Source organism: Antrostomus carolinensis, unplaced genomic scaffold (genome assembly GCF_000700745.2).
Source record: "Antrostomus carolinensis isolate BGI_N321 unplaced genomic scaffold, ASM70074v2 scaffold309, whole genome shotgun sequence".
Taxonomy (NCBI): Eukaryota; Metazoa; Chordata; class Aves; order Caprimulgiformes; family Caprimulgidae; genus Antrostomus; species Antrostomus carolinensis.
The window spans coordinates 12,144-29,023 of record NW_010337616.1 but is presented as its reverse complement, the minus strand read 5'-3'; the positions used below and the strand labels follow the sequence as shown (position 1 = coordinate 29,023).

Below are 16,880 nucleotides of genomic sequence, written 5' to 3'. Positions count from 1 at the left end.
AGCGGTTGAGGTCATTTGGTTTGTTCGGCTTGGTGAAGAGATGGCCTAGGGGTTTTGCCTCTCTTGACTGCTGCTGGACATTGCTGTTCATTACAACTTTGCAAACTCTTCCCTAAATAGCAATAACTTGTTTAGAGCATATTCTTTTGTATATGCAGAGTGAGGATTGGGTTTTTTTCTCCATGTTCATTACTTTGCCTTTTGTTGTACTTATGTTTGTGCATTAGCAAGGTTTAATGCATTGAAAGATTGTTCACTTTTTAGAAAAGTCCCATGAATTCTCTGGTCATCATTCAGGATGTTAATATATATATACTTACGCGGGAGGAAATTTTTTTATGTCCTGACTGAAGAGTATGCTATGGGATATTCAAATTATCAAAACACCAATTATTTTTCCAAATGCAGCTAACATTTTTGACAAATGCTTTCTAAGCATATTGCATATATTTTTCAGAGTTGATGACATTTGCCTTCTGAAAAATCAGGTCTCTTGAAGATACAAATTAGCTATTGAAGATTATTTAGGCTTTGACAACCTAATTTGGTATATGTATCTGTTTACAGAGACAATGTATGATAGTGGAAATAAAAGAACTAAGATGAAGTTTTCACAGGGAGCAAAGGGCTGGGCTTTTAAAATACTTAATAAACTGCTTCTTCTAGTAGTGGGAGTTTGCCACCTCAATTCCTTTTAATACCTGATCCTGAAACCATTTTTCAGGCTGTTAAGACAAAGGATTGTCTTTAAATATGACATAAACTCCAAAATCACTTACCAAGGGCAACATTTGCTGAAGGACTTGTGTTTTTCTATAGAAATATAAAAGCTGTTTGAATACTTCTCGGTGACCCGTGACTCAAAAAAACCCCACTAAAATATTTAGATCAATTTGTTGTAGCATTAAATACTTGAAAATAAATATCTGAATGAAATTTCACTGCTTTCTTAACTAACAACAGTTGTATCATTTACCAAGAGACTACTTAAAAAGAACTACAGCAGCTAGTGAGGTTCCGAAGTTGGGCTTCAGGAAACAGTGGCTTCTGTTTGAAAATAAGAAAATTCATGGCAAAGGCTGTGGGATTTTTATTTTTTTTTTAAGGTAGAAACAAAGCTTTAGTATTTCATTAGCTACTGATACACTAGTGATCAAATAGACGAAAAATAAAATGTCCAGCCTATTGCGCAAGCAAAAGCATCCCTTTTTTTGTATATAAGCCTGTAAGGAGAGTATGCAGACATGTGAAGGCAGGCTTGATTACATAGATGAATAAAAAGCATCTGTCCTCTGACTGCTGAATTAGTCCATGGGGCTGTTGTTACTGCCTGGTCAACCATAATGAAAAAAAAGAAAAAAAGAAGAAAAAAACCCCCAACAATTTGGAACAGATGCAGAGAAAAACTGCTTAGATGCTATGGGAATGAATGTTTTATCTTGCAAAGGAAACAAAAAGAATGCGACTCCTTTAATCTGCCAAATTGGAAAAGGAATCCCTGAAAATTCATACAGTGAAGGAGAAGACTGCCCAGGCATTTTGCATTTCACCTGCTCTAACAGAAGCTGAAGAATGAAGACAGAGCTAGAAGTTTAACAGCAGGGTGAAGAGAAGGAGAAAGTCAGGTAAATTTATGAGGGAGGAATAACTGAGCTTAAGGTAAAAGTCATATCATGGGAAGAACTCATATCAAGCAGTATTTTTATTTATCTTAGTTCTGTGTCTGGTGCTTATATAATGTAATAAACTGTCAGTACTCTAAATATACTATGTAGAGAGCATTCAAACAAGCATCAGTCTGTTTTCCATGGCTGACATGTCTGAAAAAAGTTGACCTGTACTGCCTGCGAAGCAATGCACTTGTCTGAATAATAGACAGTACATTTCTTTGGCACAAAACAAATGCTTGCAATGGATGAGTTAACATGACTGACAGAGTTTTGTTTATAATAGCTCAACATGAGGGAATTTATCCTTTTCCCTTCAATAAATTTTGCTGAAAGATTATATTCCACCAAACAACTTCAACTACAAGCTCTGGTAACAGTATTTCTTATTTTAGGAGCTTGGTTTTGTTACTTGGAGCAAATAAAGGGTTTAAAAATTATTGTCTTGAATCTTATTTTAAGACTCATGCATGGCATTCTAAGGATATTTTGCAAGGTATATCTAAAAATACAATCTTTCATACTGTTTGAAATATTTTAGATAATTTATCTTGTGCAATACTGTGGTTTCACATACTGTAGCTCAGCAATCAGAAGCATATTCTCCATGCTAAACTTTAAAATCAGAAATGCAAACTCACATAATTTTTCCTTTAGACCGAGCCTTAATTATAATTTTGAGACGTAATGTTTAAAAAACATGATTGTGTTTTCTGATCTGCTGATTGTGCTCTTTCTTTGGTAGGAAAGTAGATAGCAAAGATGAGTATTTCCAGTAGCAAACAATATGACAGAATAATACATAACATAATGATGTTGAAAAGTAAGCAATATTAATCTTTAAACTGTTTCATATCTGTTACAAGCAACACATGGCTATGTGGGGATTTATCTTCCAGAAGAGTTTCTTCTGGGAGTATTTATAAGTTTTCCTTGGTTTTGTAGTGGTTTGATTATTTTTACCATCAGCTTCAGTACTTCATGATCTAAGATGAGCTGAGTCCTCACCAATCTGTGTATGCATACTCTAAACAAGTAGTCCCCTTTTATAGCTTTATTTATCTGGGAACATTATACAAGTCTGATGTAAACAGGAAACTTGGGTATGCACACAATGTGATTATTAAAGAAAAACTGATTCAAAGTGTGAAGCCCAGTAACAATATAGAAACTTAGCAGGACCTTCATAAAAATAGAGAAATTGTGTCCCAGCATTTCCTTTCCAAACTTTCTGTTGCTCTTTTCTGTCAGATGTATATTTGCTCCACTGTGATGAACAGAATTTACTCTTTTTAGAAACCTCTAGTTCTGCATCTAATATTGGATCTCACATGATCATTGTACATCTCGTGAATTCTCTTTTTCATTTCAGTGACAAAAATTTTTCAGCTGAGTCCTTCAAATTCCCTAAACTGATTGAAAGTCTTCAAAGATGCTAGAAAATCAGCATGGGTTTCTCTCCACCTCCTGATGTTTTGCTTCTAGTCTGATTGTAGAGTTGCCTTCTAGTAGTCTTTTACTAAAACAGGTATCAACCAATACAGTCAATATAAAACTCTTAGATTTTATGGCTTAAACTCCTATCTTGTTTATGAAAGCTGATAAGCAAGATGGTTTGGATGCTCCTGGAGTGTCTGTCTGCCTCCCTCCTTTTTTCAGCAGACAACTGCTCTCCTGAGCATCCCTGGTGTATGCAAGTTACTTTTTTTTTCTGAGCTTCCTCCTATAAGGAGTTCAGGTTTTCTTTTGAGAGGGAATTTGCACATCCTTGACACTTGAGAGTTTTCTGCAGTATCTGGATATGGGGCCACATCTTATGCGACTCTGCCAAAGGCAGCATTAAGACATGCTTCACACTGTGTCATGCCATAGAGGTACCTTGCTAGCCAGACATGGGTCTGTGTGAATATAGCCAGCTCAGTCCAAAGAGACAGCTCTGTGCGTGTGGGTACAAATCAGGACCTGGGACTTGGTCCCTGAAGTTATCTAAGAGAATTAAAAGTAGTTGCATAGATTCAGGAGATCTTTCAATCTTATATTCCTAAATGGCAAAAGATACAGGCACTTGTGTCAGTAAATTGAGCAATTCCAATAATGAGCATTCTTAACATAGATATACGAGATACACATATAATACTTATATGTGAAGTGAGTTGAGTTAGCTGGACTCAGGTATGACATTTTCCACTGGTAGCTTTTTGGGTTGTAGTTCAAGTTCTGAGTTTAAATATGTCCAGTGTATCTTTGCACATATATATAACAAATTCTTTATCCAATACATAAAAATAAATGGATGACAGTGCTTTATTTTCCAACATAATCCTAAAAATTACTTCATGCATATGCAATGTACCTAACAGTTTACTGTTTCATTAAGGTCTTGGCATTGACAACAGGACATCTTTACCACAGAACAATTCTTCTCCGTGGCATGATACACTTTTCAATATATCCATGCATGCAGCAATCCGACGTGGAAAATGGAAGTTACTAACTGGATATCCAGGTAACAAAATAACTCTTTTTTGGTGCAGAGTGTCATATCTCCCAGCTGCCCCAAACACAGTTTAATCCTGTTTAATGTATTTTAATTTCTTTTAGTTATTCTGCTAACTTCTCTGGTTTTTGATAACGTGCAAAAATCTAGAAGAGGCACTTCTAAAATCCAAACAACATTTTCTTTCATTTTGCAAATATTTTGAATACAAATGACTTTCACAATAGTGGAAAAACTATCACAGGATCATAGAGTATCTCAAGTTGGAATGGACCCATAGGGATCATTGAGTCCAAGAAGAAAGTCCATTAAATTAGTTGATAGGAAATTAAGTGACATGGAAGTTTGAATCCAAATGATGCAGCTTTTTTGTATGAATAGAACCTCCAGTACAGGTGGCCCTGGGGTAGAGAGGCTCTGGTGCTGGGCTACAGTTAAGGAATGCAGCAACAGTCACTGGCCAGTTGCTTACGAAGAGATCTAGTGAATTTGTTGATTACAGTATAACTCTATGTCTCCACACTGCTGCTTCACATCTGAGAATTAACCCTTGGTCTGTTCCTGTCTCTGCAGGTTGCAGTCATTGGTTCCCTCCACCATCTTTGTTCAATGAGTCAAAGATTCAATCATCTGATCCACCAACAAAGAGATTATGGCTATTTGATATTGTTCGTGATCCTGAAGAGAAACATGATTTGTCTGAAAAATATCCTCATGTAGTGGAAAAACTGCTGTCACGACTTCAGTATTATTATAAACGTTCAGTGCCCGTGTTTTACCCTGATGAGGATCCCCACTGTGATCCAGCAGCAACTGGGGCTTGGGGTCCTTGGGCATAGTGCACAGCACTGGGTCCTGCAAAATAATCATGTACCAGAGTCTGGTTTCTGGATTCAGGGTCCTAGTCACATATTTCTTACCTTGTTTATTAAACTGTTGCTGATTGTGAGCTCATTCCTTGAGTAATTCAGTATTTCTTACTCTTAAAATATGTTGGGAATCTTATTTCAGTCTTTTCCCACTCTCTCCTTCCCAACAATCATATGTGAAATGTTCGTAAAATTATAAATCTGTTGTCGGAATATTCTTTGTCCAGAATATGCTTTTAGTGCAGAAGGTAAAATATTGCCTCCTTCCTTGAAAGAGATTATTTTTCTTAAAAAGCTGCAGTGAATCATGGCAGTGGGGATATCCAGAATGCATCAGTCTTATGGAATAAACTGTTTTTTTATTTCATGTTTGTCCAGAAGATAAATTCTATTTGAAGCTGTTATATATCTATAAAGAACAGGAAAAAAAAATACAGCTGTTGACATAATTATTTTTGCCTTTTACATGCACCTCCATCCAGAAAAGGGAACAAATGGAAATCTCCCACAGTAAAAAAACAAAAACCTCACAGAATACACCAAAATCCCTAACCCTTGTTCACTGTTAATGTATCAACTGGAGTGCAGGACTGTCAGGCAGAGGGATCTTTTCAAACTGAAGAAATGGATGAACAGATACTTAATGAAGTTCAACAAAGGCAAAGTCCTGCACTTGTGGTGGAATAGCCCCATGCAGGAGTACATGCTGGAGTATGACCAGATAGAAAGCATTTTTGTGGGGAAAAAAATCTAGGTGTCCTGCCAGACAATAAGTAGAACAAGAGTTGCCATGTGCTCTCTTGCTGAAGAAGACCAACCACATGTTGGTCCATATAAGCAAGAATGCAGCCAGCACATTAGGGAAAGTGTGTATTCCCCTGTCTTCAGCACTGGAGCATAGCTTCACATTTGGGGCAAACCTGTAGAAGAAAAGTATTGACAAACTGGAGTGAGTCCAGTGGAGCACCATGATCATGGTGGAGGAGAGAAAACGAGGGGAGGCTAAAAAGAGTGCTGGAGAAGAAAGAGAAAGGGGAAATTGCTATCTTCAGCTACCTAATATGAGGGCATAGAGAAGATGAAGCCAGACGCTTCTCAGAGCTGCACAAAGATGAGAAGCACACAGAGAACACATGAAGTTCCAATTCAATACAATAAAAGGGGAAAAAAAAAATCACACCATAAGGTTAGTCAAATATGGGAACTGTGAGGCTATGGCATCCCTGTCCTTGGAGATGTTCAGTCCTTGGTTGGAGAAGACCCTGACCAATGTGATCTAACCCTGAAGCTAGATCACATTTGAAGTTGGCCTTGCTTTGATGGTGGTGATGAGGAACAACCAGGTGACCTCCGAAGAGCCCTTTGTGCATGAATTATTCAATGATTCTATGATGAACAAAACCTTACTTTTATTGTCTGCCTGGTAAGTACTCTTTATTCTCAGATTTTGTTTCTAAATGGACTCTGAGCCATGAAGAAGCTGGGCCGAACAACATTTTGTGGTTACTCATCAAATTGATGCAAGATCAACCCACCAGCTCTTTTAATGTCTTAAACTTCTGGAGCCTGGCCAGAGTTCTGGTACTGCTTCTCAGTGTCCTTAGCCAGTTTCTCAGGCTGCAGAGCTCTAGCTGTCATCCTCTCCAGAAAGGAGGGATCTAATTGCCTATTTTCTGGCTCCAGGACCAACTGCTATAAATTGCACTAAACTTTTGCACACCTTTTCCCAGTTTTCCTTCAGGAGACTTGAGCTAATTGTTAGCAAATGGATACATGAAGAGATAGACTTCACAAAATTTGTGTATTTTTTTAAATAGAAAGATAAAGCATGGAAAAGATGAAACTTAAGAAAACTGAAAATGCATATAAAAATTAACAGAAATTCCTACTTTCTGATACAGCTTATTCTCCATTACTATCTTAAATCTAGCTTCCCTTTTCCACCTTTGCTATCATCCTACAAGTAGAAGTGAAGCCGAGACTCTCCAGAAGCCTGTTCAACTGTTTGTCTTCTTCCAAAAGAGCCTCATGTTTCTCTCTCTCCTTTGTAACTTCTGCTCTTTTATTTCATTTTTTTTTAATCCTATTTCATTCACTATCTTCAGCTTTGAACATGGGGAAAGAAGAAAAATAGTTTGTGAGGAAATAATTCTCCTGTACTGGGCAAATGTGTATTTTCTGTGGTTTGGTTGGATATGTTTTGGAACCTTGTTTCAGACCAAGCTTCAATATCCTTCTCCATTCATCAGTGGCTGAAAGCAGATGATTGCAGCAGGATATGATGAGGACAAGCATATGTGATAAGCTCTTCAGATTGTCCCTCACCTTCTAAACAATCACACAGAGCCTCAGAAATTTAACTTCTATGTATTTAGTTGCTCTGAGCAATGTTTTTTTCTATTCTGTGAGGTTACCCAACCTTCCCATTGGGGTTCTTGGGCAGAGTGTACAGCCTCACAATACCTTGTAAACTGTTTATATTCACACAATCGCACATTTCCACAGCTTAACTAGACACTGTGTGAAGAATCATCTAGTTGTTTATGACCTGCTTGCAGGTAATTTGAATTTTCAGTGGTGAAATACATATGCTGTGACCAAAGCTCGTACTATACTACGTTTAGCAACTTTCATATTAACCAATATCTTTAAAATATAAAAAATAATTCAGGTGTTCTGCAAAGATAGTTTCCAAACTGATACCTGATCATATCTCCTTCCATTTCACGAAACACATTTAAGCTTTTCTTTCTATCACGTGTGACTGTTCTCTCAACTCCTGCTCAGATTTTAGCTAACACACAGCTCACTCAAAGGCCTGATATGTATTGGGAGCATGCCATTAAGTCAGAGTGAGAGCAGCATGTAGGCAGCCTACAGGAAGGGCTGCAGGTAATTATGCAGGTGTTATCACCTGCAGTTTGCAGTCCTCTGCAGCCACCATCCTTGCTATTGATTGTCTGGCAGTTCCTTCAGAATCCACTCATTTATAGAGGTGGTATAGACCGAACTTGCAAGCTGGAAGGTATAAATACTCCAGCTTACACAAAAGGCTCTTGAAGCATGCCCAACAGCAGCCAGACTGCTGATGCATTCTGAGCATGATACAGGGGAGGCCTGCACTAGGATGAGGGAGGGAGGAAGAGCAATGTCATCATCAGCTAGGTAAGTATTTTGCTTATAGGTGCATGAGTTACGGGCTATCAATTAGACAACTTGTAAATTAGAAACTTAATTCATTAAGGGATGAATTAGTGGATTCATGTCTTAGACTAGTGTGTACAGAGGGGACTGAGCCCTTATTTGATGTGTGTGTTAGTTTTCTTCCCTAATGAGCGCACAAAATAATTTACAGAATATGTTGTCCTGTAAATTTGAGAGATCCAAGCGGACTGTGACAATCTTGGCTTCACACCTCAGTAGCGTTATACTTCTGAGCTTTTGAAGATTCTTTATAACAACTGAGGCTCAGGCTTTGTTATTTGCTGATTACAGAAAGGGGTGGAAAACGTAAGCAACAAAACCTTCTTATAAGCTATTGCATCACTTTGACAAAGCTAGCATCTTCCTTCAGTAGCTCTAGAAAAACCTTTATTGCAGTTCCCTTTCCTAACTATTGCAGTTTTTTATTTTATACCAATATAATGATTTGTGCTAGTTTATAACTTGTCTATTTAGTACTGCAACTTCAAAGTTTCACTTCCTAATTTTTTGTAGCATATAGTTAGTAACATGGTTTGGAATATGGGATTCTGAAAGAATAAGGTGTCAAATCACCTTGTGCAACTTTTAGAGTTGCTATTTCTGTATGTTGTGCATTAATGATACAGGTTGGCCTTCAAATGCCTTTTTGAAATAAATCATCCAAAGATCAGAGGTTCCATCTGTTTAGTACTCCATTCCTCATTCATTCAGAATGTGTTGGTTAATTTATTCTTGTGATCAAAGTGCAGATGGAGAAGTTGACAGCCATTCCCCAGTATATAAGGCAAGTAGTTCCAATGAATTTACATTATTCTCACTCTTGAAAGAGTTGACCGGTTTCTTTTCATAGCACATATTTATTTAGTGCTCTGTCTACACAAGCAGACATGTAAGACTAGAAAGTTAACTGTTCTCAGTACCCGCATAAGACATTTTACTTTAGAGCAGCAGTTACAGGATGTGGTTACCACAATAACAAGGGACTGGACGTGGGACGGGGGGAATTTCTGCCCTACATTCCTGTGTGTCATTCAGCATTCAGCACTCGTATTACATGAAGAAAGATGTTGGCTTACTCACAAAAGTGGGAACTTTTAAAAATTATATTTTTATTACAGGTACTATTCTTTTTATGCTGCTATCCAATTTCATGGAAAAGAACCATCAGTTCAGTTGTAAAAGCTCAAGTAATTAATGTGTTTGAGTCTCACATCAATGTCAGCTCCTTGGCTAAAGTTAGAAAAGCTTAAAGAACATCTAATTTTAATTTCAGAGGTAAGCAGAGCTTTTTTATGTTCTTTTCTCTGTGTCCTGAAATCTGCATTTTAATATGTTGATGATATTCTAGTTCATGTAATTCATCTACTAGGAAGAGACTGCTATGTCATTGTCTTCGTGGGTATCCGATTCACCCACTGTTTCCTCTTGTTATATTGTAAAATACAAGAATTAATTATTTTCATAGCTACAGTACACTTAATTATTTATTTTATTTCCTAATTATTTTCATGGGTGGTCCTTCATGAAATATTTCAATTGAACTGGGTTATGGAAAAAAAACATCTGGCTGACACGTTTAGGTTGGCATCTGCAAATAGTTGTATACTGTTCAGTTGTTTCAAATTGGGAAATACAGAATTCTTTATATGTTTTGTGGTTACTGGAGTAACATTCAAAAAAGCAAGCATTTTGAACTCTCTAAATAAAACTTCATTTCATCCCTTTCCAAGTTAAGATTCATTCTTAATCTAGCAAACGTCTGAGCATTTTGATTCAAAAGTCTTCATTTTTATATTGTAGAAATCATTTAATCTCCAGAAAAGTAACCGAGTTCAGGAAGAACACTAATACTGGCTACTCACCTTGCATTGCTTATTTACAAAAAGATGCATACAAATAAGGAATGGATGGTTTTATAAGCAAAACAGAGGATCTGGACCTGTTCTTGAGTCAAATGTTTTATATCCAGTCTGAAAATAATTGGTCCAACTTTCCTAAAGTTGATAAATGGGTCTTTGATGAAACTCTGAGTTTAATGCTCTTCAGAATCTCTGAACAGAAGAACACAGTCTGAGCCCTTGTGGTCTGTGTGGATTTGAAGCTTCGCTAATGGTTTCTGTTGGCTTCTGTGAATTTGCCTCTCATCTTACTTTCTTACAAAGTGGTTCAATGGTAGTAAGGCCACTGGGGATATTCCCAAAGCTCTTCCATATTTTCTTTAAGAAGCAGTATATGAGCTTGAGGTTACTCAGAGAATGAGGTTACTCAGAATAGACTTGTGCCAACCTATCACTGACTTACTGGAGAGTTTTGATGGAAGGAGTGATAGTGACAGAGCCACTGATACAGCATGTGTGATGGGAGTCTGGCACATGAGGACACATCATCTGTATGTGTAGCTGTATTTGTAATCCTGGGGCCAGGGAAACCCAAATGAGAAACAGGCAAGTGAATCGCAAAACACTGAAGTCAAAGAGTCTAAATGAAAGAAAACTCGACAAAGAAAAAATATATAATGTCAAGCAATATATTGTGATCCAGAATCTGACTGTAGGTGTGGGCTGTGCTTAGCCTAGGAACACCAAGATGTAGCAGTTGCCAAGGGAGAATTTTTCCTGCCTACCTTTGGCCGCCCATGGCAGGCCCCCTGCAGCTGAGGCTGTGTCTCTCTCAAAACATTAACCTTAGCTCTGAAGTGATGGAGGGATCAGAAGACCCTTTCTACAGCCTAGCCCTTCCCTTGGCAGCCTCTTTGCAGCCCCACCCTAAATGGCCCCATAGATTTTGTGTCTCTCTAGCTATAAATAAGCTGAGGTTTGCGATCGGAAAGTGGTGCTTTTGCTAAGAGAAGGGGAAAAAACCACCAATTCTGAGTCTGAGGAGGTTTTTAAGCAATTTTTTTTGCCAGCAGGTTTCCAACTGAGTGTTTTAACTCTTTCGACTTAATGCCTTTGTCAGCTTCAGGCAGCAGACTTCATTCAGTTTCAGGCTGGGTTGTTATGTGTGAAGATCCTGGATGAATATATGGTGAAAAGAGTTCCCTGGGGTCCCAAGCTGCTTTTTCTGATTCCAGTGCTCTCATACATCTTCTTCTGGTGCAATACAAGGCATGTATGAGCTCATCTACATCGAGCAGAACTGCTGCAAGGAACAGTAAAAACATTTTGGCACAGAGCAGGCAGAGTGAGTCAACCATCCAACTATGGACAAGTTCAGTGATGGCCCTTGTGATAATTGCATACCGTGGTTAGCAGAGGCAAAGAGGATGATACATTTAGTTTTTGTTGCATTAGTGTTCCCTTCAGAGAGTGTTATTTTTGTGGGGTGGAGTGGAGAGATACTGGAAAGGTTGGTGATATGTCTGCTGCCAAGTTTCAAAAAAGTGACTACTGGCTGCCATCATCAAAGCAGCTCCTGGATGTTGATTCCCTAATTCTGGCTAAACTCAAGAGCAACAAAGGCAGCTATATTTTGTCTACAGGACTATAGTTAGAAAAAAAATAGTCAGAATGACTATATTTGGATCTAAGAAATGCAGTGGTTATTTGGATGAGTCTTCAAAAGCCACAACAAGGTACTACACCAAAGCCACAGTTCTGGGCTGCCAGATTCTGGCATTCAGGACAGTGATAAAAATAAAAGAGCTCTGTCTTGATTTGTGCCATGCATTCTTGTGATTTCTTCAAGCAAACAAGGAGTTAGATGCAGTAAGAACAAACAAAGTAAGCTGTGTTCAGTATTCAGAAATGCTTGTTGAGTAGTTTTGGGCATAGAGCCCACAGTAATGAATGGAAAACTTTGATCAGGACATCTGTGGCCTGCCCAAATAATTTAATGGGATCTACAATTCTGCTGGGAACATCACTCGATGGCCCTATTAACCAGGGATGTTGGAGCCTTTCTTCATTGTGGACATTCTGCCAGCACACTCGTGAAGTAGGAGTCATCAATTTTTATTGGATAGAAAACTCTGAAATGGCTTATTCAAGGACATCTGAGCCCTTAAGTTACCCTGACATTTATCCTGCCTCACTGAGAAAAAAAGTTTAACGCGTCTCTCTGGACAATCAGAAGATGAACGTTGAGACCATTAAGTTAGGGGCTTGACTTCACTTTTAGCGGACATACTCTCAGTCCCAGCTTGACTCTTTATGGTGAGGGTAACAGAGCACTGGAACAGGCTGCCCAGGGAGGTTGTGGAGTCTCCTTCTCTGGAGACATTCAAAACCCGCCTGGATGCCTTCCTGTGTAATCTCATTTAGGTTCCTGCTCCAGCAGGAGGACTGGACTAGATGATCTTTCAAGGTCCCTTCCAATCCCCAACATTCTGTGATTTTGTGATTCTGTGACTCTACTTAACTCACTGTAACAATTTATTTAATTATTTATTTATTTATTTTCCCCTACAGATTACAGTCATGGCAATTCTCTGACTCCAGACTTTTCTCAGTGTTGCTTGCCAGTGCGGGGTTATCCATGCAAACAGTCAGTTGCTAGAGGATCATATTTTTTTTTTCCCTCTGTGCTGTGTGTTGGTGGCAAGAGGAGTGTTTTTAGAAGGCTGTGAAAATCATAGCAACTGCCATCCCAAGAACCATGAAAACACTGCTGCCCTGCAGGTGGCCCTTATAAATGTTCTGAATTTTCACTTTAATTCTTGTTTCCTTTGCTTTGTTTTCAAATATCCTGTTTTACAAGTTATACTGGATCGATAGAGCACTGTCTGAAATAATCCCAAAGTGGCTATTAGTCTGGTCTGGTCACACAACCCACACCCGTCCCTCCTTCCCCTGCCCCCAGCAGTGACATGTTATAGAAACAAAGTAATTCTCTTGCCTTTTCAATCCTGTTTTGGCTTTACTCTGTAATGAAGAGAGCACGGTCATGGTATATTAAACACCTGGAGAGGAGCAACATGCACATTACCATTACTCTGCTTCTAGCTAAAGCTCCGAGACTAATATAGCGGAGAAGCCTGGCTAAGAATTTACTGTTAGTTTTCTTTTGCCATATATTCAGCCTAAAGAAATCCAGAACAGCTGAAATGGCACAGCCTTTGGCTGAGTAAAAAAATAGGCAGATTTATAATATCAAAGAAGACTTATGAAAATATCCCAGCTGGATTTTGCAAAATGTAGGAGGGAATAGAGTGGAACAATTGCATTTCTGTTTATATTTGTCCAACAAAGTAGCCCACTCTGAAGAAACATTTACAGTAGTGAATGACTGAGAGATTGTCTCTTAAAGGCAGTAGGTATAAGGTGTCTGAAATTCCTTTGAGTTATAATTTCTTGTTAACAACAGGATTTTTTGGTAATTATTTCTGCCTACAGTACACAGGGATTTAATGTACATTGTATTATGTGGAGAATTTTTTAGAATTCAGCCTCTTTCTGTATTTGCTTTCTAATAAAGAAAAGGCCATGCGATAGTAAAAAAAATGTCCAAAAGCAAAATTTTCTTTAATTATTCCTCTGCCTCTAGAAAATGGACAGCATTTTCCTGCAAAAAGCAAGATTTACTATGCAAATGTTTATACTATTTATAACAGTAAATAAAATTGCAAGAAGCCATCTTTCTGGCTATAAAGACTTAGTGTAGGGTTAAGAGGCAAGTCTAATTATTAAGCTACAAATATTATTGAGAATTTTTGTCCTATTGCATGAATTATGCATTTTATGTTTAACTTGCAACATGAAATATGTATGAACTCAATCAGAAACCCATATCCAAACAAAGCAAGCTTCTACTTTATCTAAGTTTGTTGTACTTCTAAATTTCACATTTTAGTTCTCTTGTTCTAAATATCAAGATGAAATTACTCAGTGCATTAGCATGTGTTTTTTCAGAAGCAGTGATGATGCTGAGACCCTGCTATAACATTGTTTCACAGCCATTCTCCTTGTGTCCTATAGAAATGTATTTGCAAGCATCACGGGCTGCTAGCAAAAGATGACTTTTTAATAGCAGCCCCTCTCCATCCTTTTACTTAATGTGATTTAATGACATTTGTTTGATGGCATGTTCAAATAAAGTAATGGCCTCCTTTTACATGTAAGTGCTGGTTTTATCACTAGTTTATTTTCATTGTGCTTTGCATAAATGTACTGCTGATCTGCATTAGAATAAAAGAAAATGTTTTAGGAACACTTGGTTTAATCCTAAGCATTAGCCAGGCCATGACTGAGTATAATACACCGATAATCATCAAAACTCTAGATGTAGCAGAGATCTGTCATTGTTTAGCTCCATAACTCAACCCAAAAATGCACACAGAATGCAAGGCCCTCGAAGAGTTGTTTCCTTCTACTGCTGTCTTAGGAGCTGATTACTGCATAGATCCCTCTGTATTGTCAGAGTAATTCCACTCAAAACCATAGCTTCAAGTAAATGCAGTGTTCATGAAAGATCTTTGCCCACAAGCTGCACTCAGAAGATTCTGAATTAATTAATGATTAATTAACATATATGTGTCTTAGTTGCCCGTATGACAAGAGGGAGAGGAGAGAATATTGTGAGAAATATAGACGGGGCTGTGCCAAAAATGGTGTCTTTTGGAAGAGCTTTGTTAAGGGTATTGGTCACTCGACCTGAGTGCAGTCATCTTTCCAGCTTGTTTTATGAACCAGCTCAGTCCAGAGCTGTAGAGCAGAATTAAAGATACTTGTTTGTAATGTAAATTGGAATCATGTTATCAGTTCAGGGAAAACTCTTTGATTCTTGTTTGCTGATAAAGTTATATTTGTTGTGGACTCATGGGCTGATTTTGAACGGTAATCTGAAGATGTGATGTGCTGACAACTGTTATCCTATGTCAGTGTTGGAAGAAGAGAAACTTAATCTCAGTTAATAATGCTCTCAGTTTTTTAATCTATGCATATTGCAAACAGCCTATTCTTGTTTAATGTTATTTTAGTTTTTCATTATGTATTTATTTTTAAAATAAATGTTAGCTAGATATTACTCCAGAGAAAGATATCAAACATACATTTATTCATAAAACTCCAGTTTCAAAACAGACTTGCTAATATTAGGAACTATTGTTAATAAAATTTACTGTCTTGAAAATGTTATAATCTCAATTTTCTCATCCTTTGCTCCAAAACCTGGAAATGAAAGAAGTTTTTTCATAAAGATCAAATGACAGTTATAAACCCTAGAAAGAAAAAATATGTCTAAGATAGAATTTTCTTTTAGTAGACCCACAATAAAGCCCATAGAGACATAGAGTCCAGTAAATCTGGTAGATTTCTACAGTTCTAAAACAGAACAACATTTAGCTTTACAGTACTGCTTAGAAATCAAGTTCCAAAAAGTCGTAACAGTGGCTACTGTTCTTTTCCTTAGGGTCTGAACAAGGAAATCCAGTGTTTTCTGGTCAGCAGTAGGAATTCCACTTTGTAATCTGACACTCTTCATTCCTGTCGTCTCAAAGGCAGTAAACCAAAAAATTAAAGGCAGGACAGATTTTCAGATTGTGTAACATTTGCAAATCCTTACACACCTTTAATGATTTGTTGGCATGTACAAACTGAAAGCTTCATGACCTGGCTTTTCTCTTGCCAGTTCCTGCTCTCATCCCATCATCTAGTTGAGCACATTTCACTGAAAATTCGTGCTTTTTTGTTTCTCTGATTTCAGCCCTTTTGTTCCAAACTCTTGACAAATACTACAAGTCCTAGAAAAGCCATGATCTGCATGTTAGGAGGCTGATACAGCTCTACTATAGCAAATAGAGCTATGCTAGTTTATACCAATAAATAAGTACTATGCAGTAATTAGAAAGATATTAGTCCCTTCTTTTTTTTTTTTTTTTTTTTTTCATTTCTGGTCTCTAGCAAGCATGTGGTAGTGGCATGTTTCTGCATATTTGTGTAGCGGTAACAGTTGAATCTTTTAATGCCCAAAGTGAGTAACTCAATTCTAGTCAGTCAGTAATTTCTTTCTGAGAGGCTCATTATTTCTCTGATGATGATATGGTGATGTTTAAAGCCAGCTATACAATTTAAAAACAGACAATTTTTTGTGAGAACCATATGTCTATCCAAGCACACTTCAGTCCTAGCAGCACATAAGCCTGCTCATCTGATGACCACTGGCTGCATTGGTTGTAACACACTAGATAGAGCAAGCATATTGCTGTACAGTTTTACTTGCTGCTATCATTATATTTATTCATCTTTCTGTGATGCTGTAAACAATGGATATGTATATTTTACAAGGGTCATTGGAAAGTCCAGTCATTCTGGACTAAGAAAGGTATCCAGTTGCTTTGGCTGCTTGTTCTCATTTAGGATTTGTTCAAGTTCATGCTGGTGTCAGCATGCCGTCTGACTTAATTGGAAGACCTTGGTGCTATTTGAAAAAAATCAGATTATTTGCAATGGAAGACTTATCAAGCATGACGTGAGCTGTGAACTCAGTTGAAACTGTGTAAACTTCCATAAGACTTGTTTGTAGTAGGAACAAATGCAGTAAGGAGAGCAGTACTAGGAAATCTCTGGTTGCTGTTCTCTGTGATTTCATGTACTGCACTTTATCGACATATATTGAATTTATGCATCCTTAGTCACTTCTGCAACTAATTAGAGATGCATTTGAAGAGATACTGATTTTGAAAACTTCTTGAAACTGTGATATTTA

At 37.6% G+C, this 16,880-nt stretch overlaps 1 protein-coding gene across 1 annotated transcript in view; it reads left to right on the top strand.

Annotated features, from left to right (window-relative positions):
* The window catches only part of ARSB (arylsulfatase B), a 66,294-nt gene extending 61,291 nt beyond the window's left edge, over window positions 1–5,003 (top strand). Inside the window, exons 7-8 of the mRNA XM_010175213.2 lie at window positions 4,045–4,173; window positions 4,738–5,003. Coding sequence (XP_010173515.2) covers window positions 4,045–4,173; window positions 4,738–5,003 — 395 coding nt within the window. The remainder of the gene's footprint in view (window positions 1–4,044; window positions 4,174–4,737) is intronic.
* The last annotated feature ends 11,877 nt before the right edge of the window (window positions 5,004–16,880 follow it).